At 32.4% G+C, this 25,420-nt stretch overlaps 1 protein-coding gene across 15 annotated transcripts in view; it reads left to right on the top strand.

The window, feature by feature from the left end:
* Window positions 1-504: 504 nt before the first annotated feature.
* The window catches only part of LOC145242380 (striatin-3-like), a 416,873-nt gene continuing 391,957 nt past the window's right edge, over window positions 505-25,420 (top strand). For 14 of the 15 annotated variants that reach the window (XM_080105383.1, XM_080105385.1, XM_080105390.1 and 11 more), the window contains exon 1: window positions 531-1,295. In XM_080105383.1, the coding sequence (XP_079961509.1) occupies window positions 1,035-1,295 (261 nt within the window). In that variant the 5' untranslated portion in view covers window positions 531-1,034. Of the gene's footprint in view, window positions 1,296-25,420 lie in introns of all 15 variants that reach the window. The other variant, XM_080105396.1, reaches the window with a different exon arrangement.

The raw sequence follows: 25,420 nt of genomic DNA on the forward strand, positions 1-25,420 counted from the left end.
CACTATCGATAACCTCTCTCATTTCTCCTCTTCTCTGCGACTACCATCAATAACAGTAGCATAGCACTACGAAGGAGAAGGAGGAATCTTCCTCCTTATCCGTGCTTCTACACACACACACACACACACACACACACACACACACACACACTCTCTCTCTCATCTCATGCCAACAACAGCAACAAGAAAGAGAGTTTAAACTGTTCTCTCTCTTTCTCTCTCACACACACTACCAGTAGTCCTTCTCTCTCTCTCTTTCTTTTCTTCACTCTTTCTTCTCCACCTCTCACTCTTACTCTCTACCCTGCTAACACTATCATCAACAACACTAATAAGGAGTAGGAAAAAAATGGTCCTCCGAGTCCCAGACTACCGTTTCCCTCTACCCCTCTGTGTATAGATAGCTTTCCTTCTCCTCCTCCTCTGATCTTTATCAACAATCTCTCTCACTCTCTTTTATTTTTTCCTTTTACTCTTACTTCTTGTCGTTATTTTTCTCCTCTCACTCTTACTCATACGTTGCTAACACTATCATCATCAACAACAGCAGCAGCAAGAAGTAGAAGAATCACCCTCCGTACATAAACCTACTGTTGTTACTCTCTGTGTATATTTTTTTACTCTTTTCCTCATCTTCCTCTGACATTATCAACAGCCTCTTTCCCTACCTTTCTTGTTAGTTTTCCTCTAACTTATACTTTCCGGTCTTGTTTCCTCTCCTCTTACTATTATTCTCACCGGCTGGTGCTATCATCAACAGTAGTAGCAAGGTGAAAAAGTGGAAGAATTCTTCGTTTCTAACTGTACTCTCTTTCCCTCCCTCTATATATTTTTATCTATCTTCTCCTCCCCCTCTTCCTCCTTCGTCTCTCAACTTGCTCTGACATTATCAACAATATCTCCCCCTCTTGTTTCTTCTCCTCTTACTGTCACCCTGCCGAAACTATCAGCAGCAGCTGCAGGAGAAGGAACGAAGAAGGAGGAGAAGTCAGTATGAAGGTAGGAGGCCCACTTGTAATGGCGGCCGTTGCAACATGATAGAAGAAGGTCCTGGATCACAACATCAACACGGAGGTGGTGGTGCCCAGCTAGTAGTAGGAGCTAGTCCAGCAGTCGTCTCCTCCGTCGGTAGTGCTGCCGGACTTGGGACAGGAATGGTTACCAAACAACAGCCGGACGAGTCTGGCCAGAGGCCACAGTATTCGATGCCCGGAATTTTACACTTCTTACAAACGGAATGGGCACGATTCGAAATGGAGCGATCGCAATGGGAGGTGGAGCGAGCCGAACTACAAGTAAGACACACGCACATTTTTCTGCTCAGATATTCACACACTACACACAGGATTAAAAAAAAAACTTGAAAAAAAAAAAAAATCCAACGTCAACACCAACAGTTATAAATAGTTTTATTATTATTATTATTATTATTATTATTATTATTTATTAACTGATTGGTATTGTATTAGTATTATTATTTGTATCATCATCATTATCATCATAATCATAAAAAACTAATTTCTTCCTCTTTCGTAGTATCCATTTCCGCTTCATCTTTCATTTTATTTATTTTATTTATTCATGTATTATTATACTTATTTGGGAATGTCTTGTTTTAACCCCATGTTATGTCAACATTAAATAAAAGGGTTATTTTGAACTTTTTGGCTTTAAGATGGCTGTCACTAAAACCTCATTTTAACCAAATTACTTCTAGGTTTAATTTAGTTCGATTGATAACCAAACAATCCCTTAATAATTGAGGTATGTGTGTATTGGACCAAATTGTTATAAAACTATAACTTGTTTAAAATAATGTTATTTCCATGACGGACATGTTAAAGCTGAAAAGTTCAATATAACAGAATTGTAACCCAATATATTCGAAAAATATATATCAAATGCTTTTAAATATTTCATCAGATCTGGAAATATATGTAAATTCATCATTGTGCTTTTTCTGAATTAGTATTCTTAAAATTACTCTGTATTAAGATCAATTTGTTTAAGAGATCTGTTATAAAAATTACTCTATTCTCAATGAAAGGTATGTTTTTTAAAAAGTTCCGCATTTAGGAATATCATGAATTATTTTGAAAATCTAAATAAATCCTCCTATTATTCTTTCTTATGAAGTAGTAGAACCTAAGGATTTCAACCTAATGAAACCGATTTTTGTTAAACTAAACCTAAAATTTATGTTAGGTTAAAAAAAAAACCCAGTTCGGTTCAAATTCTGTAGAACCACCAATATTTCAATCTATCTTTATATTTATGTTTATAAATTCTCCTTTGAATATCTCCCTGTCCTTTTCTTTTTTACTTGCCTCCCCACGAAGGCAGAGTTAGAAGATTTGTTTATAACAGAAGGAGGGGGCCAGCTCCCCAAAACACAATTGGGACAAAAATAAAATAATGTCTCGATCTAAAAGGATTCCCCCCCCTTCATTGATCGAAAACAGAGCAGATACTACACTTTCCCCATGTCAACAATTACAAATAAAATCTAACCCGAGGCATCAAATTCTTGTAAATATTTCATCAGGTAGAATCCCCTGCCCCTCAAATCATCCCTGAGAATTCATCCTTTTGCTTCTGAAATAATCTAGTTTAATGTTGAAATTACGCTACAGCACTAGAGATCAATTTTTGCGAAATATGTACAAAAAATATATTGTGTTGTAAATGTATTAGTCGAAAACAAAACTGTCTTGTCAATACATTCCCAATAAGAGGAGAGATATTAAAAATAAAAGAAAAAATAAATGGTTATATTGAACTTTTCAGCTTTAAAACGACTGCCAGTGAAACAAGGTATTTTAACCAAATCGTTTCTAGTTTTCGATCAACGTGGTTCAATTAATAATGTAATGATTAAAGAAAACTATAATAGTAAGGATTACGCCATTATTTGGCGATGAAATCATTAATTGAACTGAATTGTTAGAAAACTAGAACCAATTTGGATAATAGTTAAAATTAAGGGTGCTAATGCACTTACTGATCCGCGCTATTTTTTTAAATCGTATTTCCAAGTTTAATTAAAGTTTTATGCTTTTTTTTTATTCAATTGGAAGGTTAAAGTACAGAATAGGTACAAAACACCCTCCCCTCCTCATGTTAAGAATGGCTTTTTAAATAATGTTATCATTTCAGCACGGATCAATAAGTGCACTCACTGCAGTACCAAATTAAATCATCTCTCATTATTCTTTATAGTGAGATTCCGACCTATGTTTAAAAACTATATATTTTGATTATGCTTCTTTTTAGCAGAAACATATATGAATTACTGAATCATAACATATTGAATTCTAAATATTTCATCAAATGTAAATTCACCTTTTTTTTTTTTTTTTTTTTCTTGAATGGATCTTGTTAATCCTTGAAATATTTTTCATCAAAACTCTATAATTACTATATTATATAAACAAATTTGTGTTATAGATTTAGATTTTGAAATCTATTTGACAGTACATTTTTTTTAATAACTGGAAAAATATATATGAAAAAAAAAACAACCATATTTAGAAATCCCACGAATTATTTTGACAGTCTAAAAAAAGATGGAGTAAAATCTGATCCTTTTAAGACTCCCGCTTTATTAATATGTCTTCACACAGCTGTTATCTGTGTTGATATAACATTGCTTGTTGTACCTTTAAAAATGTACCTATTATAGAGTAGAGTCTCTCTGTCCTCTCTTTGATTCGTTTTCTTTCTCCATCTTTTCTTTCGCGATGATAAAATAAACTAAACCTTTATTAAAAAAAACAACAAAAAACAACGGATTTCTAAATAAACAATGAATTTCATGTGGTTTTAATTTAATTTTTTTTTCTTTTATTAAAATAACATTTTTTTGTCTATGAATGTAAACGACAGTTGATATTTGAATAGTTATGAAACGAAATGACACAAATGTGATTACAGAATATAAGAAGGCGGGGTGCAAGTTCAGTCTGGCAATTATGACGGTATTTAGAAATAAAATTACAGAAATGTCTGTACGTACTTGTCACGGAACGAAGATGAAATATTCCAAAAATCACGCAATTTGATCAAGTAACACTTTTTTATTATTCAAGCAGTTCAAATTTTACGACTAAGCGAATCGTATTGTTTTTGTCGGCCATTACTGAATCCGATGAAATAAATGAAGGGAGACAACTCAAATCGAAGTGGAGAGTAAAAAATATGCCCCAGTTTCAATGCAGTTTAGTAGTAAAATCGCAAATTTTGATTTTCTTAGTTAAAAAAAACAAACTACTTGATCGATTTACCTAATTTTTGGAATATGATATCTTCGTTCCTGTAACGTATAGGTACACGACAAAAGTTTTTATTTATTTTTGTTTATCACCATCAGTGCTAACTGCTAATCCGAACTTGCACCGAAGGCGGCTCCGTTTGTATGGATTGAATGAGTTTAGCGATTTAAATTATTTTCAGATCCTTCTAAATAAAAAGTATACACAAAAGTATTAAATTCGTTTACAGCTGTTTCAAGACATTGTTTATTTGACGATCACGCATATAAACTTACTGGAATCATTGCCTGTTCTCTACACCATGACACATCATATAAAATAGATGGTGTTAGTCAATTTGTCGACCCCGTCCAATTACGTTCCGCAATTTCTTGCTTGTTTCGTTCTAATATTGTCTTTGATTTTACTAAATACAAATGCAAATACCCGTAAAATTAATTTTTTAAAAATAATTGTTTATTTCACCCAATTACGTTTCACGATTTTTTGTTTCATCAATCATTTCATTATCGCGCAATTTATTGTATGAAAAAATGTTGCTTTTATTACTCGTAAACTTTTTTAAATGAATTTTTTAATGTTGCATTTAATATTATTTCTGTGAACATGTCTGTAAATAAACATTATTTAGAAAAAAAATCAGTTTACGAATATTCTTATTATATTTAAAGATGATATTGAAACAAACACTAAATCGTGAAATATAACTGGACGCGATCGCCAAATTGACTAACATCGTCTATTTCATATGAGGTTTTCATGACGTAGACAACAAGCAATCTCGAGTAAGTTAACACGCATGATCGCCAGGTGCCTGGATTTTCATGAAGGGCTTCCATCCCCTTTTTTTATCACCTTGGCATAAACTAAAAAAGCTAAATATAGCTCACATCTGACCCCCCCCTCCCCGTTTCCCAAATTAATATTGATCGGTTAATTAGTTTAGGAGTGAACCCAGGATTCACTGAATCCTATGCACATGTATACACATACATAACTTTAAATATGTGTGTATATAATATGGATGTTAGACATATTTTCCTATTTGTTTTTATTTTCCATACTCCGGGCAACGCCAGGTAGTTCTGCTAATTTATATCTTGGGTTTGTATTACTGTACACATAGATTCGAAAAAGTTGTCAAAAAACAAATATATAACAAATAAATGTTATCAAAGGCAAGATAAGTTACTTTTCTACCAAACTGGATATAATTTTCGTGTTTTTATTCAATTTAACATGTTTATTCAGCTCGAAAAGCATACAGTGTTTACCGATGTATTGGAAAATTCAAGATGGCGGCCGATTCTCTCTTTAACACGGTAAGTTCAGGAAAAGGTGTTATAAATAATAAACTAGACAAAATACTATTAAAAACCACCGAATATATGTCAAGTTATGTCACGGTAACATATACTGAGCGAATTTCTAACAGTATTTTGTCTAGTTTATTATTTATTACACCTTTTTCCAAACTTACTGTGTTAAAGAGAGAATCGGCCGCCATCTTGAATTTTCCAATACATCGCTAAACACTGTATGCTTTTCGAGCTGAATAAACATGTTACATTGAATAAAAACACGAAAATTATATCCAGTTTGGTAGAAAAGTAACTTATCTTGCCTTTGATAACATTTATTTGTTATATATTTGTTTTTTGACAACTTTTTCGAATCTATGTGTACAGTAATACAAACCCTATATCTTATTTCAAAATCAAGATAATTCTTTCTTTTTTAAACCTGAATCTCATCTCTGCAAAGTAAAGTACCCTCCCCTTTTAAGAGTACCTACAATTTTAATCCAATTAAAGTCGTTAATCCTTCTAAACTCATTAGAATTATTTTAATAATGAACATTATTATTATTATTATTATTATTATTATTATTATTATTATTATTATTATAGTTTAATTTTATTTAACGTTATGACTGATTTTTGTTTTAAATTGATTATCTTGAACTTTTCAGCTTTAAGATGGCTGCCATTGAAACAACATTATCTTAACCGAATTAGTTCTAGTTTTAAAACAATTTTGTTCAATTAATAATTTAAGGACTAAGCAATAGCGGAATAATTATTCATTATTGTATTGTTTAGTCATTAAATTATTAATTGAACAAAATTTTTATAAAACTTAATTATTGTTCCCTTGGCAGCCCTTTTAAAGCTGAAAAGTTCAAGAGTCGCCGTTAAAACTCCGTATCTTCCCTTCAAGCGAATCTTTAAACTAAAAATAAACCTAAGTTAGCATTAAACTTTCTTAAAATTTTATTTTATTTATCTAAAATTGAGTGACTATTTAAAAATAAATAAATAAATAAAAATGCCAAATAAAATCCGCCAGAATTCCTTTTGGCTTATTCATAAACACTGTTGATAATTAGCCGGAAAAAAATTCACAATCGGATAGTTCTGTAGTTTACGGACCGTATTTTTTTGTTTAGATAGGGTTTTCAAGTTAAATTCAATTTTATGGTGTCTTTTGTTAGGTAAAAATACAGGGTACTTAACAAAGCCCCCCCCTCCGTTAAGAATGCCTTCCTAAATAATGTTATTTCAGCACTGTCCGTAAACTGCCGCAGCAGCAGTACCAAATTTGAAAGCAATCTCTCTATTCGAAATAAGCTTTTTGTTTTTAAAATAATTTACACATAATATAATTTCTGCGTTAGTATATATTAATAATACTGAGTTATTTAATCTACTTTGAAACACTTTTAACAGATTTCATATTTCTTTAGGGCCTAAAATTTAGGGGTTCCCAACATTACATTGCTTGTAAACCCCTGAAATGAAATATTTTATCGTTTATTGGACCCACATTATGCATATGTAATTCTTTTTTTTAAATGTAGTTTAGTAAAAAGAAAAAACTAACAATGAATAAATTTTGTTATATTTATAAAAAAAATTTAGACAGAAATTTTGAATTTTTCAATAGGTACACGTACATGTACTAGAAAAAAATATTAAAAAAAAAAAAAAAGTAGAAAATAGATAAAATTTTTAGAGCTTCTGTGGAACCCGATTGGGAATCCCTTATATATAAACGTGTGTGTGTGTGTGCTTGTATTTAAGCACTACTTATCAAAAATCGGTCAGTCTAATTTGGCATATTTTTTAGAAATTCCTAGCCAAGTATCTTTAAAAAAAGAAAGAAGCAAATCCTGATCCCCCCCCCAAAAAAAAGGTACATTAGTACCCCTCCCCTTCACTCGGTGCGAAATGGATTACTTACTACTAGTGCTACTACTTACAAGCATCTAACCTCATTCTCTCCAATAAAAAGTAGTCTTATTTCGGGGTAAATTTCCTTTCATTTTTTTTTTAAATTTATTATTGGTATTACTATTTAGTAAGCGTATTTATATTCTTTAAATACATTTAAAACAGTTTTACATCTATATTACTGTACTAAAATGTTAATCTCTTGGTTGATTGTCACCGTACACAGCGTACACACACATCATCTGACGTGAAAAATTATCAGAGAATAAAGAGAATGAATGTCTGTCGAATGAGAAAAATAATAAATAGGGGATATTTTATGACATCACAATGCACCTGAACTCGGTGAAATCCTTTTACTTTGTAAAACTTATGAAAACTTGATTAGCAACCATTGTTAGAGTTCTTATTTACTTGGCTCCCCACGAGGGCAGAGTTAGACACAAGGTCGGTTTTTAATGTGGGAAAAATCCAGCTACCCAAAAAGGGGCATTCTGGATAGGAACAAAAATAAAAATTGTGTTGGTCATGAAGGATTTCTCTTCCACGGACCGAGAACAGAAAAGGTGAAGAAGTGTAGCATCAGAACAAATACTACACTGTGATCTTAGCCCGAAGGCCAATAAACACGATGTCCATTCTTATGCACTTATTGAACCGCGCTGACATAATAACGTTATTTAGAAAGCCATTCTTAACACAGGGGGAGGAGAGTGTTTTGTAACTATTCTGTACTTTCACCTAACAGTTTAATAAAAAGATATCGTAAAACTTTAATTTAACTCGAAAATACTATTTTCAAGATAGCGCGGTTCGGTTCAATAAGTGCATACGCACCAAAATTACATATAAATACTGACCCAACGAGTCACGACTGGTCTAGTGACAGTTAATGACGACGATACTTCTATTTACGGGCTGAAAAAAAATACCTTTGGGGGTGGGGCTATATTACCTGATTTAAAACTAATCTGTTTCTATGATTAATTTTTTTTTTTTAATTAGAAATTTTAATCTTCTAAAACTTAGCATAGGTCAAATCCTTTTTGTTTTAGTATTACCCCCACATCCGACATAGCAGCGAGCAGCGTTGAGAGAGTAAGGAGAAAAACCCCATCAACTGCTACTAAGAATGAAGCCCCACTAAAACCCCTTTAAAAAGTTTTCCTCCTCCTCCTCCTTCAAACATTCGTTTTGCAATTTAATGCTTAACTTTTGATACCACACACTTGAAAACGTATTTTTAGTGTCAGATTTGTTGATAAATTATGTAGTCATAATTTTGTACGTTTTTTAGGCCGACTTTTCGTTATTTTTGTGAGTGTCAAAATACGTTTCTTGGTGTTTACTCTCCAACTACAGTTCGTAATAAAATTTATCTGCCACTCGCCTCTCAGGCTCTACGTGACGCGTATTCTCTCTCTCTCTCTTTTTTTTTTACATTAATGATATTAATAAAAAATGAAGTTTAAAAAATATTCGATGCTTATGGACTTATGTTACCGTACTATTTTATTAAATTCAAGTCAGGCAGTCAGACACCCATTGCGAAATACGCATTGGCTCCGATGTTGTACGCAGCGCAGCGCGTTTGGGGGAGCTTACATTATTCTGAAAAGGAAAGAATTTTGGCGTATGTGGCCTTTTTTTTTATTTTGGTTTGCACTTTGCGCTTTTCGGATTATTTTGTTATTTTTTGTTTTATTTTATTCATTTTTGTTTGGTCGAAGATTATAGTTACAGGTAATTATTAACAGGAAAATTGGTGCAAGTCCAGATTAGTACTTGTGCCGGTAAAGTTTTAGATTAGGTCCACCCCCACAATTTTCTTTTAAATGACGATTTTTATAGGTTTTCGACTATGCTGAATACGGAAATCGCATTGAAATTTTGCAAAAATAAGTAGTTATCGATATATAATACGTTGTATTATGCATTGTATTCTTTGGCGGCCATCTTTGTTACGCACGTAGATTTGTTTATGGCGCGTACGCGCGTAACAAAGATGGCCACCAAAGAATACAATGCATAATACAAATTTTTATATCTCGGTAACTACTTATTTCTGCAAAAATTCAATGCGATTTCCGTATTCAGCATAGTCGAAAACCTATATTAGTCGCCATTTCAAAAAAATTGTGGAGGTGGACCTAATCTAAAAAAAATAAAAATACCCTTGTGCAAACAAAAATAAACAAAAACCTTCATCGTGTACCGACCTGTCACGGAATGTCGTTGGTGTTTTTCTCACATCGAAAAACAGTGAAATTTTATTTGGTGCTAGTGCACTTATTGATCCGCGCTTTTTTTTTTTTTTTTTTTTAAATAGTATTTTCAAGTTTTATTAAAGTTTTACGATATGATTTTATTAAATTGTTAGGTGAAAGTACAGAATAGGTACACAACACCCTCCCGTCCCTATGTGAAGAATCTCCGGTCCCCCAAAAATATAGCCCCCAAACATATAATAACAAAATAATCCGAAAAGCGCAAAGTTAAAAAAAAAAAAAAAAAGGCCACACACGCCAAAATTCTTTCCTTTTCAGAATAAATGCTCCCTTAAATGCGCTGCGTACAACATCGGAGCCGATACGCATTTCGCTATAGGGGCTTCCGGCCTCACGTCGATGTTGGAATACCCTGGCCAAATCTCTATTAAAAAAATTGTCCGCACATATAAAACTTAAAACTCGAATCGTTGATTTTTGGCCAGGGTATTCCGACATCGACGTATGCCTTTTTATATTAAATTGTTAGTTAAAAGTACAGACTGATTACAAAATACACTCCTCTCTCCATGTTAAGACTGGCTTTAACGTTATTATTTCGGCACGGTAACATAAGTGTATAAGTACTAAGAATTCTATCTAAAAAAAAATTATTGAATTACGAAATAAAATCCATCATAATGGATTTCGATTTCTTTGCAAACAAGTCAGCCAATTGCATCTTTTCTTAATTCAATTTTTCCAACTGTTCGTGACACTATGAAGTTTGGGTAAATTTTTACTTGGTTTCCACCTTAACATTTTTTCAATAGGTTATCGGGTATACTGAAAACGAATATCGCATTTACATTTTCCACAAATAAATAATTGTAATTTCTTATGTTAAAAATGATGGCCATTGTTGTAAGCGCAAGCGCATGCATATTTTCGACAATCCTGCTTTGATATTTCATGCTTAAAACTTCAATTCAGGAAAAACAGGTTTTTTTATTATCTTAAGTGTTCATAACTTAGTCATCAAGTTTTGCATTTTAGGTTTACAACAATTTTCCAGTGTATAGCTCTTGATTGTAACAAGTAGTAACTGTTTGTTGCCTAGTATGCGAGAATTTTCTCTTTTGTTCCCATTCTATTTACTTGCCGCCCCACGAGAGCAAAGTTAGACACAAGATCGGTTTTTAATGTGGAATAAATCCATCTTACTAAATATAATATATATATATATACTCTTGAATTGCGAATAAAATTAAGATTACTTCAGAATAGAAGGGTTTCTCCTTCATTAAGGACAGGAAAGATAAAGTGTAGTATCTTAACAGATACTTTGCCATTAGTCAAGAATAAAATGAGATTTTATTTTTGCTGTGATTATACGTGAACACCTGGAAATAACTGGAAATTAAAAAAAAAAAAAATGTTAACTTAAAGTTCACTTTACTATATAAATATAGCCCACTTCCTCACTAGAAAGCGTTTATTGATCATATTTTGACCGTGTATCGTCTGACAGAACGTTTTAGCATTTTGTTTGTATTTCTAAAGTGGAGACAATTTTTTATTTTTTTTATTTCTTTAAAAGAAAAGTAAAAAATTGAATACCTTAGGCTTATTATTTTATTGTAAACCTGCACTCTAAAGTCTAAAATATTTTAAAAAGAAAAAAAAAATCCAGGTATTGTAATTACACACACACTGGAATCTCATTGTTATTTTTCCATTAAGTAAAATGCTACTCTTGTATCATGTTTAATTACTGCTGTAGTTGAGTTTACTATTCACAATTGAATGTTAACATAAAATATATGTCACTTCTTTGTCAGTAAAACCTACATGTAGAATACTAATTTTCTCTTATTGGTAAAAATCCCCAATTGTATGACAGCTCGTTTGTTCGGCATGTTTGTGTTGTGGGGGACATTTCTGGGACGGTTTATTGCGTCCTGGGCATGGCAATCAGCTTTCTGAGAGCTAAATGATAAACGATAAAACATCCCTTACATCATGGACTTGACATGTCTACTTGATCAGTTTTCATTTTGAGTTCTGTGTGTCATTACTGGCAGGGTTCATTCCTACTTGAATTGAACGCTGTATAAAATAAGTGCACATTTTCTTTATAAACTAGATTTCTTCTAATCTTGAAGAAACATGTTGCCAACAGAATCCCAATTTCAACTAATTATCTCCTTTTCTCATGATGATGATGAAAACGAAAGAGATAAGGAAGAGAGTTACATATTAAAACAAAGAGAAATGTCATTGTTTTAGAAATCCTGGTGTCAGTCGGGTAGGTTTGACCTTTTGTACCTGTTAACTTCGATTGCTTTGACATGGTTGGGATTTTATAAATATCTGAGCTAAATCAAATTTGATTGACAACCCGCACTGGAGTCGCCATATTTTTAACACATTCCAAATTATATGAGATGCCTTCAATCAGTTTTTAGACTTTTTTTCGTATGGGCACTTTTATTATAGTACACACATGAAACTTTAGACCCCTTCAAAGTAATCTCCTTTGGCTGCAATGCACGTGTTGTATCGTTCCAACAACTTCTGGAAAGCCCGTGGAAATCCTCTTATGTGAGCATGTCAATGACCCTCGTTAAAGCCTCTTTCATCTCAATTGTCTCATAATGACAGCCTCTAAGGTTTCCCTTGAGCTTAGGGAATAACCAGAAGTCACAGGGAGCAAGGTCTGGACTATATGGAGGGTGAGGATCTGTCTTGATGACCATCTTAGTCAAATAACCTGTGACAAGGATGGAGTTGTGGACTGCACTCTTGGGACAAACTTTGTGCAAATCTTCCACATCTTCAGTTCCTTGTGAATAATAGTGTGTACAGTTCCTACGTTGACGTAACACCAAGGTTGCAGAGTCAAAGGTTTAAGCCAGTGTTGAAGTCAAATTTCTGAGAGTACTGAGAATCAGTGAGAATTTTTTATTTGATCCCTTAAGTCCAATAAATTCATTTTTTTATGTGGTTATCCTGTTTGGTTTAAGAAGTTGCACAATTTAGCAGTTTTTGTATGGTTTTGCTTTTATTTTTGGAGATATATAATATTTTGTACTGTACTGCAATGCTTCTACTTCATCAAGATATTTCGGTTCATCAGATCCCTGCAAATCCTGTCTGGACAGCTGTTTTCGTTTTGGTTGCAATGTCTCACAAGATCGATGAAAATTCTGTCTTTGAGTGAGATCACCGTGGATTACATCGGATAACAATCAGATTGTAATCCGAAAGTTATCCAGTTCCTGAATCAAATCGAATTTGGCAATTGGTTTGGTCCAGGATCGATCCGGAATTAGAATCTTACCCCCCTCCCCCCAAACAAAAAACGGGCCTTAATCAATAAGAAGCAACCCATGTTGCTATAGCCTTTTATAGCGTTTTCCTGTTTTTCCTTTGATCTCCATAAAGGCAATATTATCTTTAAAAAATCTCTTCTCTATATAACTGTCTTTACTCCCCTCTTCTGATAAGTGTTTGGCTTCGAAATGGTTTCCTTATCCCTAAATCTTTTATTCCCTTTTGAACTGAAAGCATAATAAAGTTTCATTGTAAATTTTTCATCTATTTGTTATCTTAACTTATTCTATAAAGCTGGTTGAGTTTATATGTGAGTATATTTATCATACAAGTGAATGTTAAACGTAAAAAAAATATACATGAAAAGTATTTATAAAATGCATGCTGAATAGATGTGGGAGGCTGGTATATGGATCTGCAGAATAAATTTCCACATAGGGTTAAAGGTGTCGGAGTTGGGAGTCGGAGTCTACATCTTAGGAATTTTAGGAGTTGGAATCAGACTCTTACATTCGACTCCGCAACCCTGCATAAAACTGCATCATTGTCTCTATAGACGTACTATCATGGATACCTGGTGTTGCTCAGGTTGATATGAAGTTTGGTTTGAACACACCTGCTATACTAAGGATATTGAGTACTTTCACTGATACCCGCACAACAATTTCAAAAATAAAAGAACAGATAAAAGCATGAAAATATAATCGTCCCCCAAAAAAGAAGTATGTGACAACCACCCCACCAGTTATTTCGGCAGAAGAGATACGAAGAGAAGCTATTCTCTGGATATTGAGCACTTTTGTTGTCTGTGTGTTGGAAAATAATTAAATGAATCAGAACAACTTTTATTTCAATCAAAAAAACAGGGAGTGCACGTGTGACTTGAAAAAACAAAATGAGCCGCAGCAACCAGGCTGGAAGATGAAACGCGAAAGAGATGAAGAAGGCAAAAAGTTACGGCAAACGGATTTGCCCACATGGCCACGATTGCTTGTGATATGATGTTGAAAATAAGCTTTTTAAACATAGTTTTAGTCATTGAAGCATGCGTGACTTATGAAAACGGTGATGCGATAAAGGGGGGCCCCTTCCAAAAACTGATCCAGTAGACCTCCACAGAATTAATCTTTCTTTTTCTAATTTTTGCATATTATGCATCCGGCGCGTTGATCTTTCAGATGGTACCAGTTTCGAGCCAGGTGGATGCAGGTGATGAAAGTTTTTACAGATATACAAACACAAACACAGAATCTTTCCTTTATATAATAGACTAGTGGAGGTACCTGGTGTTGCCTGGGTGTGGAGAAGTGGTATAATAAACTACTGAGCAACCCAACCATAAAAAAATTTTTTCAATCGAGTGTGTACCTTGTGAGCGCAAAGAAAGAAAAAAAATTAACCAACCCCTTAAAAAAAAAATGAAAATAGCAGTGAGTATCCGTGTGAGTGCAAAAAAAAAAAAAAAAAAAAAAATTAGCTGCAGTAGCCAGGCTCAAACCTGTAACGCTAAGAGGAAAAGGAAGTGAAAAAAAGGAAGCGTAGTCGTCTGACCCACACCAAACTTATGATGTTATGAATTTTCGAAATAATGCATTTAAAACATGTTGAGATCACAAGGCGTAAATGACTTTGAAAAACTGTTGACGCAAAAACTGACCCTTCCTTACAAAGAACGGCCCAGTTGATGGTGAAAGAATTAATATTTTTGGCCAATTTTTGGATATTTGTCATCCGAAAGTTTGATCTTTCTAATGATATTGATTTTGTCAGTGTTCGTTGCGTGTGTCAAAAAGTTTTGGCAGACATACAAACACGCCGCAAACACACAGTTGAAATTTATATAATAGACTAGCCTAGGTGTTTGAAGATGTGTGTTGAGCGAAAAAGCAAAAGTGGTAGTAGCCAGGCAAGCTCGAACCTGTACCGCGGAAGAAGAAAAGATTGTGAAAAATAAAAAAAATGTGATGTCTTTGCCATTGCATCCATCAGCAAACTGGAAGTGGCAAAGGTTTAAATTAAGGCTAGTCAATCGAAAAGAGAGGATGACTTTAAAAAATATTGGTGAAAAAAAAACAACCCCTCCTTGTAGAGATGTGCCAAGTTGTCGATGAAGGAATTAATGTTTTTAGCCAATTTTTCGATATTTGTCACCCAAAGGATTGAACTTCAAAACCATACCGATCTTGTGAAAATCTGTTGCCTCTGTCGAAAGTTTTAGGCAAACATACATACATACATTTAAAGAGACAGGTGAGATTTATATTTTAGAAGACTAGCATGGTTACCTGGCATTACCTGGGTGGACATGAAATCTGGATTGGACACACGTGCTATACTAAGGATATTGAGCATTTTCATCGGTACACCCACAACAATTTAAAAAATAAAAGAACGGAATCACCCCAAAATAAAAGAAATATGTAACAACCTCCCCACCATATATTTTGGCAGAAGGGATACAAAAAGAAGCTATTCTCTGTATATTGAGCACTATTTGTTGCCCATGCGCTGGACCCCTTCTCCCCTAAATAAAATATATAAAGGAATCAAAACAACTTTTCTTTCAATCAAAATAGCAGGGAGTGCCCGTGTTGGGGGGGGGGGGCAGCAGCAACAGGGTTCAAACATGAAATATAAAAGAGGAAAAAAAGTGAAAAATTTACGAGCAAACATGTTTGCCTATACAGCCACCAGTGCTAATGACATGACGTTGCAAAATAAGGTTTTTAAATATAGTTTTATTACACGTGCATGATTTGCGAAAAACAGGGATGTGAAAAATTATCTCCCTTCAAAAAAGTTGTCTGGTTGACTGCCAAAGAATTAATCTCAGTTGACGGTGAAAGAATAAATGTTTTTCGCTAATTTTTTGATTTTGTCTGCTGAGAGACTGAGCTTTCAAATGATACCAATTTTGTCCAGTGTTGGTTGTGTGTGCCGAAACTTTTAGCGAGACATACAAACCAGGGTTGCGGAGTCGGAGGTTTTAGTCTGAGTTGGATTTCTAAGAGTACTAGGAGTTGGAGTCAGAATTTTTTTTATCCGACTCTGACTCCTTAAGTTTAATAAATTTATTTTTTATATGGTTTTCCTGTTTGGTTTTACTAGTTGCACAATTTAGCAGTTTTTGTATAGTTTTGCTTTTATTTTTGGAGATCTATCATATTTTGTACTGCATCATCAATGTCTATCATATTTTGTACTGCATCATCAATGTCTGTCAGATCCCTGCAAATCCTGTCTGGACAGTTGTTTTTGTTTTGGTTGTGATGTCACACAGGATCCATGAAAATTCCGTCTTTGAGTGAGATTATATTGGATAACAATCGGATTGTAATCCGAAAGTTATCTAGTTCCTGAATCAAATGGAATTTGGCAATTGGATTAGTCTGGGATCGAGCTGGAATTACAATCTAATCCAAAAAAAAATATGGGCCTAAATCAATAAGAAGCAACTCCTGCTACTATAGTCGTTTATAGCTTTTTCCTACTTTTCCTTTGATCCTCTTTCTATAAAGGCAATATTATCTTCAAAAAGAAAATTTCTTCTCTATATAATGTGTCTTTACTCCCCTTCTCTGATAAAAGCATTTGGCTTCGAAAGGGCATGGCCTAAAGTGGTTTCCCTATCCCTAAATATTGTATTCCCTTTTGAACTGATAGCATAATAAAATTTAATTGTAAATTTTTCATCTATTTGTTATCTTCACTTATTCTATAAAGCTGGTTGAGTGTATATGTGAGAATATTTATCATACCAGTGAATGTGAAACGTAAAAAATAATGTACATGAAAATTATTTATGAAATGTTTGCTGAATAGGTGTGGGAGGCTGGTATATGGATCTGCAGAATAGATTTCTACATAGGAGTTGGAATCCAACTCCTAGGAATTCTAGGAGTTGGAGTCGGACTTTTACCATCCGACTCCGCAACCCTTATACAAACATACGCACATACTAACAGACGTTTGAGATTTATATAATAGATTAATTGAATATTTATTGGAATCTATTATATGAAGGGCAGGTGTCCGTATGTGTGTGTGTGTGTGTCCAGCTAAAAGAAAAAACTACAAAACAAAAGCTAACAAAGTTAGAATATTCTTGATCAGCGTTGCTTCAGATGAGTAATATCAAAAAATTTTCAAACCATGCTTATTCTTTAAGGCCAACTGAATTCGGTTTTGTAAAGGAAGGGGTCAGTTTTCAGCCATTTTCAATGTTCTTATGTATTAATTTGGAAAGAAAATGCTGATTAATTCCTCGAAGAATCTATATAAAGAGTTGTGTGTGGTATGCCCAGAGAAAGTAGATGAGGAGGGAGGAATGATATAGAGATGGGTAGAGAGAAGTTTTCATAGAAATGTTACACTTTAGTCCCGGGTAGATCTGCTAGTCAGAAAATAAGAAAGTGATAAAAATCCTATTAGAAAAGAAATTGTAAACATTTTTTAATTATTTTTCTCCAAGATCTTGACCCGGGCAACGTCAAATAAATACAGCTAGTTATCTATATACAAGTGAAGACGTGTGTGTCTGGGCATATATATATATATATATATATATATATATATATATATATATATATATATATATATATATACTAGCAGGTGCCCCGGCAATGCCCAGTCATAAAATACACTTAAATATTATATCTTGATTAATACAGATTTGTATTATTATGGAGTCAATTCTGCATCAATTATTATATTGTACCTAATATATCATAGTAATTTCAAAAGTAAAAAAAATGACTTGTGTGCCATCAGCTAGAATTAAAATTAAAACATATAGCTCTCTAGCCTCATTGATAAGTTATGATCTAAATCCATACGTATACAAAACGAAAAAGGACGTTGTTTGATCTATAACTTTTAATTAGTGCATGTGCAAAAAAAAAAAAAAAAAAAACGGGTGTAGTCAACTTAAGACAGGCCAAAGTCAGTGTGTTTTTTTTTTTTTTAATTTTGACCTGTTAGCAATTTTACCGGCTAAAAAGTAAATTGAAAGTGTGCTACAGGTCCAAATACCCTACATATCAAATTTCAACTGTGTAGACCAAATATTCAGAGAGGAGTTTAGTAGAGACTTTTTGCATACACACCAAGGTCACATACATACATACATACATACATACATATCTGTCTATCTATCTATCTATATCTCTCTCTCTCTCTTTCTCTCTCTCTCTCTCTCTCTCTCTATATATATATATATATATATATATATATATATATATATATATACATTTCTGTGTGCTAGAATGTTTTAATCTAAATTCTACACAATTATGCAGAATGTAGAAACTATGCATAAATAGAATTCCCCATAATAGTGAAGTGAAATCAATCGTCTAATAAGAAACCATAAAAATAAGTAATTAACTCTCGTTTTTCAAAAGAATATGCAAATTAGTTAACCTTCATGTAATCGCCCACATATCAATGACTGAGTAATATTAAGAAGTTCGTTTTAATAATTTTTAAATAGAAAAAGTAGGCTTTTATTATCAAAGCCAGAGTGAGAAAAAAAGCTTAACTTTATAGGTATATAGACATATGTATATATTTCCTTTCGAGTTACAAGAACTAACTTAGTTCATATAGAAGAGAGCCCCCTTTTTTTTTTAAATTCTTACAGGTAATTGTTTCAACAACAGAACTGAAGTTATCTCACTCTGCCAGTCAGCTTTTTTTTTTTGTTCTTTCTTAAAATTATGTTGACCATTTACAAATAAATAGTGGGTAAAAGTTTTAAAAGAAATGTTAAACATTAAAAAAAACACCAACTTTTCCATTTTTTTTTTAATCCGTAACCCATGCAATGCCAAGTAATCTTGCTAGTTTAAAATAAACTAACCTACACATTAAAGTTGTTAAAGTTAAGTTTGGTGTCTCCTCATCTCCTTAATCTTTGCCTAGAATAATTTTAGGTACTCGAAAAATACTCATCCGAAAATGAGTAAAATTAATTTTTTAAACAAAAGCTTTTGCAACACTTACGTTTTTTTTTTGTTTTTTTTTTTTACGGAGATTAAAAATCAAGGTAGAATGTTACTAAACCTTATGTCTAGAATTCTTATTTCAATTTTGACCAAAATCAATTACATCATTTTGATTCTTTAAATTCTCTAAAATTTAAAGCTCAAGAGGTAAAAGAGGAAAACTTGAAACCTTGTAAATTTTATTTCAATTAACTATGGATTCAATGCAAATCTGAAATATTTTAATTTTTAAACGGGAGGTTGTGTCTATATTATTTATCTAAAAAAAACCTTTAAAATACTCTAGCGAAATTGAAACCTGTGGAATATTTGCTGATATCAGGTTGACAAAAAGTTCTTGTGGTTTTTAACTTTTAAATTCAGATGAACATATCTCGGCTCAAACAAAAATTTATTGATTGAAATAAGCACCATCAGAATCGACACACTTTTGCCAATGCAAAACAAGTGTATTTATGCCAGTAATGTAAAAATCTTGTGTTTTGGTGGCGATGAAGTTGCTAAGACGTTTTTGATATCACTTAGATTTTTTTTAGCATTTCTTATGGAGAAAGTTGTCGCGATGCTTGAAAAAGTTGTAGTTGGTAGGTGAGAGGTCTGGAGAGTATGGCGGATGAAGCAGTTTCATAGACCAATTCATTCAACTTCTGCAGGGTTGGTTTAGCAACGTACGGTCAGGCATTATCATGGAGGAAAATTGGGCTTTTTCTGTTGACTAATGCTGGGTGTTATTGTCGAAGTTTCTGTTACATTTCATCCATTTGTTCCCCCGCCGTAATGGTTTTGTCTACATTAAAAATCTATAATGGATGACCTTCTTTTGGTGCAACTCTGGCTTCGGAAAGTGTCATGGAGCTTCATTGGCATCTAAACACTAAGCTGAGCTGAGCTCAGCATAGCTGGTTGTCATAAAGAACCCACTTTCCATCGCAAGTCACAATGTGATCGAGAAACTGGTCGTTTTTGTTGCATAAAACGAGGGAAGATGCCATAACGGCGTTTCTTTTAGTTGTCATTCAATTGGTGAGGCACCCATTTATCAAGTTTTTTTTTTATCTTTTCAATCTCTCAAGTGGCTGGAAATGTTATGCCTAACAGTTGTTCGTAAATTGGCTTCGACTAAGGCTCTTGATTTATCGTCAACATCTGATGGCCGACCACTACACTCATCATCTTCAAGACTCTTATTGCCGCCACAAAATTTCTTAAACCTCTATTGTGCTGTGGGTTCAGTAGTGGTTGGTGGGTCAAACGCTTTGTTGATATTGCGAGCTGTTTCAGCAGCTTTTCAGCCTAGCTTGAATTGAAATAAGAAAATTGTGCGAATTTTCTTTTTTTTTTTTCCCCATATTGAATTCATTGTTCTGAAAAGAAGACATAATTGTTTTATGTTGATTATGATTTATAAACGAGTGTTTGATTTGTTATGATTTCTAAACGATTGTAATTTAAACGATTAGATAGTGAAAAACACTTCTTAAAATAATATATACATTAAAGGTATTATAATGAAAACTTCTATGAAAATTAGTGCTGGGACGATTATCGGAAAAATCGGAACGTTTGTGGGTATCGGAATCGGAAAAACTTGTGCAAAATCTTCCTTTAGTGGTAATAATTATAAAATAATATTGATTTTTAACTAGTAGTAAAACTAAAATTGATAAATGATTCCCCACGAGTGTATTTTTTTCGTTTAGGAAAATATCTCCACATTTAGCATGCGTTTTTACAGTAATAAAAAAACAAACAAACAAAAAAACAAACTCTATAGGTATCGTATATTTGGCCATATAAGACGACCCTTGAAGTTAAATCATCTGTAAAAAAAAAAAAAGGCAATATTTCATAAGATACCGGTTGTTGCAATCTCTAGCCATGGTTAAACAAACATGGTTTCGTTATTTAGCTGTCGTCTTATACAACCGATATATGATAAATTTATTAAAATTTGCTCCAATTTTGTTCCTCGTCTTATCTGACGGTCGCCTTATATGGTAAATATTTAGAGATTTATAAAGAATCGGAATTGGTAATTTAGTACGGAATCAGGAAAATATTGGAGTCGTCCCATCACTAATGAAAATACATCATTTGAAATCAAAATGAAAAATTCTGCAAGTAATATTTAGGCAAATTTTGTACAATTTAAGGTATTTGAAGTTTCACAAAAAATTTTTACATCCAAAATTGGACTAAATATAGCTCATATTACCACCCCTACGTCTAGTAGCCGTGTTGCAAAATTAATGATTGGTTTAGAAGTGAACCCTGTACATAAAATATCTAAACATACCTAAAACACACACACGCACTCTTATATTAGTAGTATGGAACTATATCTGTGGCAAGTAAGCTACACGTTTTATTTGAGAAAAGTAATGATTTCCTGCAGAAATGAAACATGGACGTATCAGTGCAGCTTATTTGCCATAAATATAAATTCTTACTATGAAGCTCTACTCACGAATTCAGCGCGTTTGAAGTAAATACTGAAATATAAACACTGTTATATCACTTGATGTGTATATACATGAGACTATAAAACTTTCTATTTTTAAGAGATACACCTTGCCCTTCTAAAACGGTATTCGTTGCAAAAAGTGAGCCTGTGTGTAAAATAGAAGCAACATCTTTGAAATCCGTTAGTGCATGGAATTCTTTAAAACGAAAACGGCTTCCATTTCTTTTTTTCATCTTACCATTTATGGAGAGTCATCATGCAAGCACACTTCATTCACCTGTCTGCAGCATCCGTGTCTTCTTACCTGTCCACTGCATAATCAGTTATAATTAGAACCCAAATGAATACAAAAGTTTGGTTAATTTCTCGCACATAAAGTTAATACACTCTAATATCCAATTAATTCAGTTTTATATAATAGACGCGCCATTATTATATATACCTAATATATAAAAGGCACTATGTCTGTCTGTCTCCATATTTTCAAACTCTATCCCTCCCGAAACTAAAAGTTGCAGAGTGTCGCTAGGGGCTTCAAATGATTGGGGTTTTTTTATGGACTGTTTTTTTTTTTTTTATGGGTCTTTAGCTGGTTAAAATAGTTTTTAAGAGGTCAAAAATGGGTAAAAATTAAACCAATCATACATTTTGTACATTCATCTAAGTTTATTTTTAATTTGAATTTTAACCAGTTCATATGCGTGTCACGTTGCTACAGTGGTAACGTTACCAGCTTTGATACTACAGTTTTGCTTCCGGTTTCGATTCTAGCTGACGGCACCCAAATACTTTTTTTTTTTTTTTTTTTTACTTTTGAAATCACGACACTAGAATAATATATACGAAATCTGTAATATATATATATATATATTATATATATGTGTGTGTGTGTGTGATATTAATTTAATTTAGTTACGTAATTTGCATATTGGCTTTCAAAAAAGGACGTTTTAATTGTTATTTTGGTGTTTATGTAATTATGTTACCCTGCTATTTTTTAAATAGTAGTTTTAAGTTAAATTCAAGTTTTACGATATCTTTTTTTAATTAAATGGTTCGTTGATAGTACATAATTACAAAAAGCCTTCCCCTTCCCATGTTAGGAATGGCTTTCTAAATAATAACATTATTTTAGCACGGTAACATAAATACGTATTTTTTTTTTTTTTTAATTCAATTGTTTTGATTTTAATATTACAAATAGTTCTGCTTCGCACTTTTTTTTCCCAGATAAATAGCATTTCTGATCCAATGATTTTTAGAGGGATTGGCTTCGTTTTCAACAAGTTGCGATCTATTTTTAAGTTTGAAATGAAAAGGCAAATTTCTTCTTTTTTTTTTTTCTTTACGGTCACGTTTAAAAAACTGAATGTGTATTGGGAATTATCCAGATGTTGATGTTTATTTATATGAATAAATGAGAAATATTGTTTCAGATTTGGAAGAAAAAAAAAAAAAACCCGAATGAAATGCTTTTTTTTAAAAAATTGATTTAAATATTTATAATAGCAAACTTTGCGAAACAATACCAAGCTAAGCTAGTAACAATATTTGCTAAAACTGAAATGCTGATAATCAAAACAAATAACAGAAACAAATAACGTTTAACAAACGCATTAAGATTTAGTTTTTATGTATTAACTTGTAACGTTCTAAAACTGAAACTGCTTCGGATTAGTGGTATATAAATCTGACATTCAGTTTCTGCACTTTAAAAATGTACTGGTCGATAGAAATTTTAATTTATTGCATTTGGTAAAAGTTATGTTTCTGGGATTCTGTAAGATTAACACAATACATTACTCACTCTTAAAAAAAAAAAAAAAATTGAAAACGGAATGTATTTTTGCGTTTGAGACCGATTATTATTTATTTTTCAAAATCTGTGCGAACACTAATGAAACCAAAATTTTGGACGGAGAGTGTACACACCTCTGTTATAATGAAAAAGAGAAATATGTCCGATCGTATGTTTGCATCGTAGATTTCGACATTTCGAAAAGTGATATTGAAGTTTACAAATTAGCGATTATAAAATTGTTTCTGGTTAAAAATCTGAGTATCATGATTAATTTTATTACTAATTTTTAATTTTTACATTTTTCCTTAGTTTTCCTCAGAATATTTTTTCCTTATCTTATTCTATCATTTTCATAAATAAAATTTATTTTTAATTTTATGAAATAATTTTCCATTTATTTTCTAATCAATAACAAGTGAACCACATTATTTTTCCATAAACCAGATTATATTGTATTTTCCTCCATGTTGTAAAAAATGATTGTAAATTTTATTGTTTTTTAACGGATTCAATATTTTATTGAATTTCATTTGAAACGTTCGCTTTTGATCCATCTTGAACGCTTATCTTCGTATAATTCCATCGGTTTGAGTCACGTGAGGTCATCAAGCACGCAGACGATAATCTTAATATTCTGAGTGGTTTTTCTTTAAATGAGATAACGACTGTTTGTAGCACGTATCAGCCACCATACTTCAAGGAATCTCACGTAAACAACAAAGTGCAGAAAAACAATAACTGAAAGTTTTAAAATTACAATTATGTTTGTTTTTTTTTTTTTTTTTGTTTTTTTTTTTGTATCGATTCGTCAAAACATTCTCTAATATACAATTGGCAACATTGGGCTTTCTAAAAGAAAATGATAAAATTTATCCTTAAAACTTTTAAGGTTGTATTTTTCGTAAAAATAATATTAGAAAAAGTATTTTAATGCTAAATCTAAAAGATAATTATTAATAACATTAAACAAATTTTACAATTCGGTACTTACTTATTGAACCGTGCTGAAATAATGTTATTATTTAGAAAGCCATTCGTAACATGGGGAGAGGAGGAGGGTGTTTTGTGACTATTCTGTACCTAACAATTTAATAAAAACATATGGTAAAACTTGAATTTAACTTGAAAATACATTTTAAAAATAGCGCGGTTCAATAAGTGCACAAGCACCGACAATTCAAAACATAAAAGGTGAAAAATTAAACACTTTCAAAAATTTGGTTGTCATCCTCAGAATTTGAGGGCCGGCTGTTTTTTTTTTTTTTTCTACATTCCCCCATACATATGTCCAGATCGGACTTTTTATTTAAAGCGTAAGAATAAACAAAAATAAAGAGGGGGGGGGGTTAATGAAACATGTTAAAAACACTTTAAGAGTTATAAACATTTAATTTTCAAAACGGAAACACAAATTAAGTATATATATATTATACCAAAAATCACGTAATTATCTACTCAATATTAGATAATTATCTGATTTTTTGGTATATTTTTTTAAGAGACTGTCAAAACAAACCATAAACCACCTCTATTTTGTCCGTTGTAAAAAAAAACCCCAAAAACAAAAGAAAATACTTTTTTGTTTTCTTTCAAAACAATATTTGACACCTGTAAAATTATGTCAGTACCCGTTTTTTATTATCAGTAGTCATAAAGAGCGAAGCAACTACGTATATATTGAATGTACACGCAATGCTAGCATTGTATATACATCAGTTATTTCCAACTATGACTGAATATCATTTTATGTTGCGTAGATTCAAATAATAATAATAATAATAATTGTTATTGTAATATAAACTTTTGCTCAAAAACTTTCGTGGATATTCCCACCAGTGTGGCTGATGTCCTGCATGTTAAGAATTTTTTTTTCTTCATATTTTTGTTCATCCCAAATCAGGCATAGTGCCACTGAAGCGTAAAGTGCTATTGTGATAGACCAGATGCATAGGGAGGCAGTTTAGATTGGAAGTTGAGCAGCAAGATGTTTGTTCACATTACATTTACATTTCAGTATGTTGCTCGGTGAAACGGAAAGCAACAAATGTTCTAAAAGCAATGAAATAAGCTAATAGAATAGAAAATATGCCTGCATCTAGGGAC

Source organism: Euprymna scolopes, chromosome 21 (assembly GCF_053919585.1).
Source record: "Euprymna scolopes isolate OS-2025 chromosome 21, ASM5391958v1, whole genome shotgun sequence".
Taxonomy (NCBI): domain Eukaryota; kingdom Metazoa; phylum Mollusca; class Cephalopoda; order Sepiida; family Sepiolidae; genus Euprymna; species Euprymna scolopes.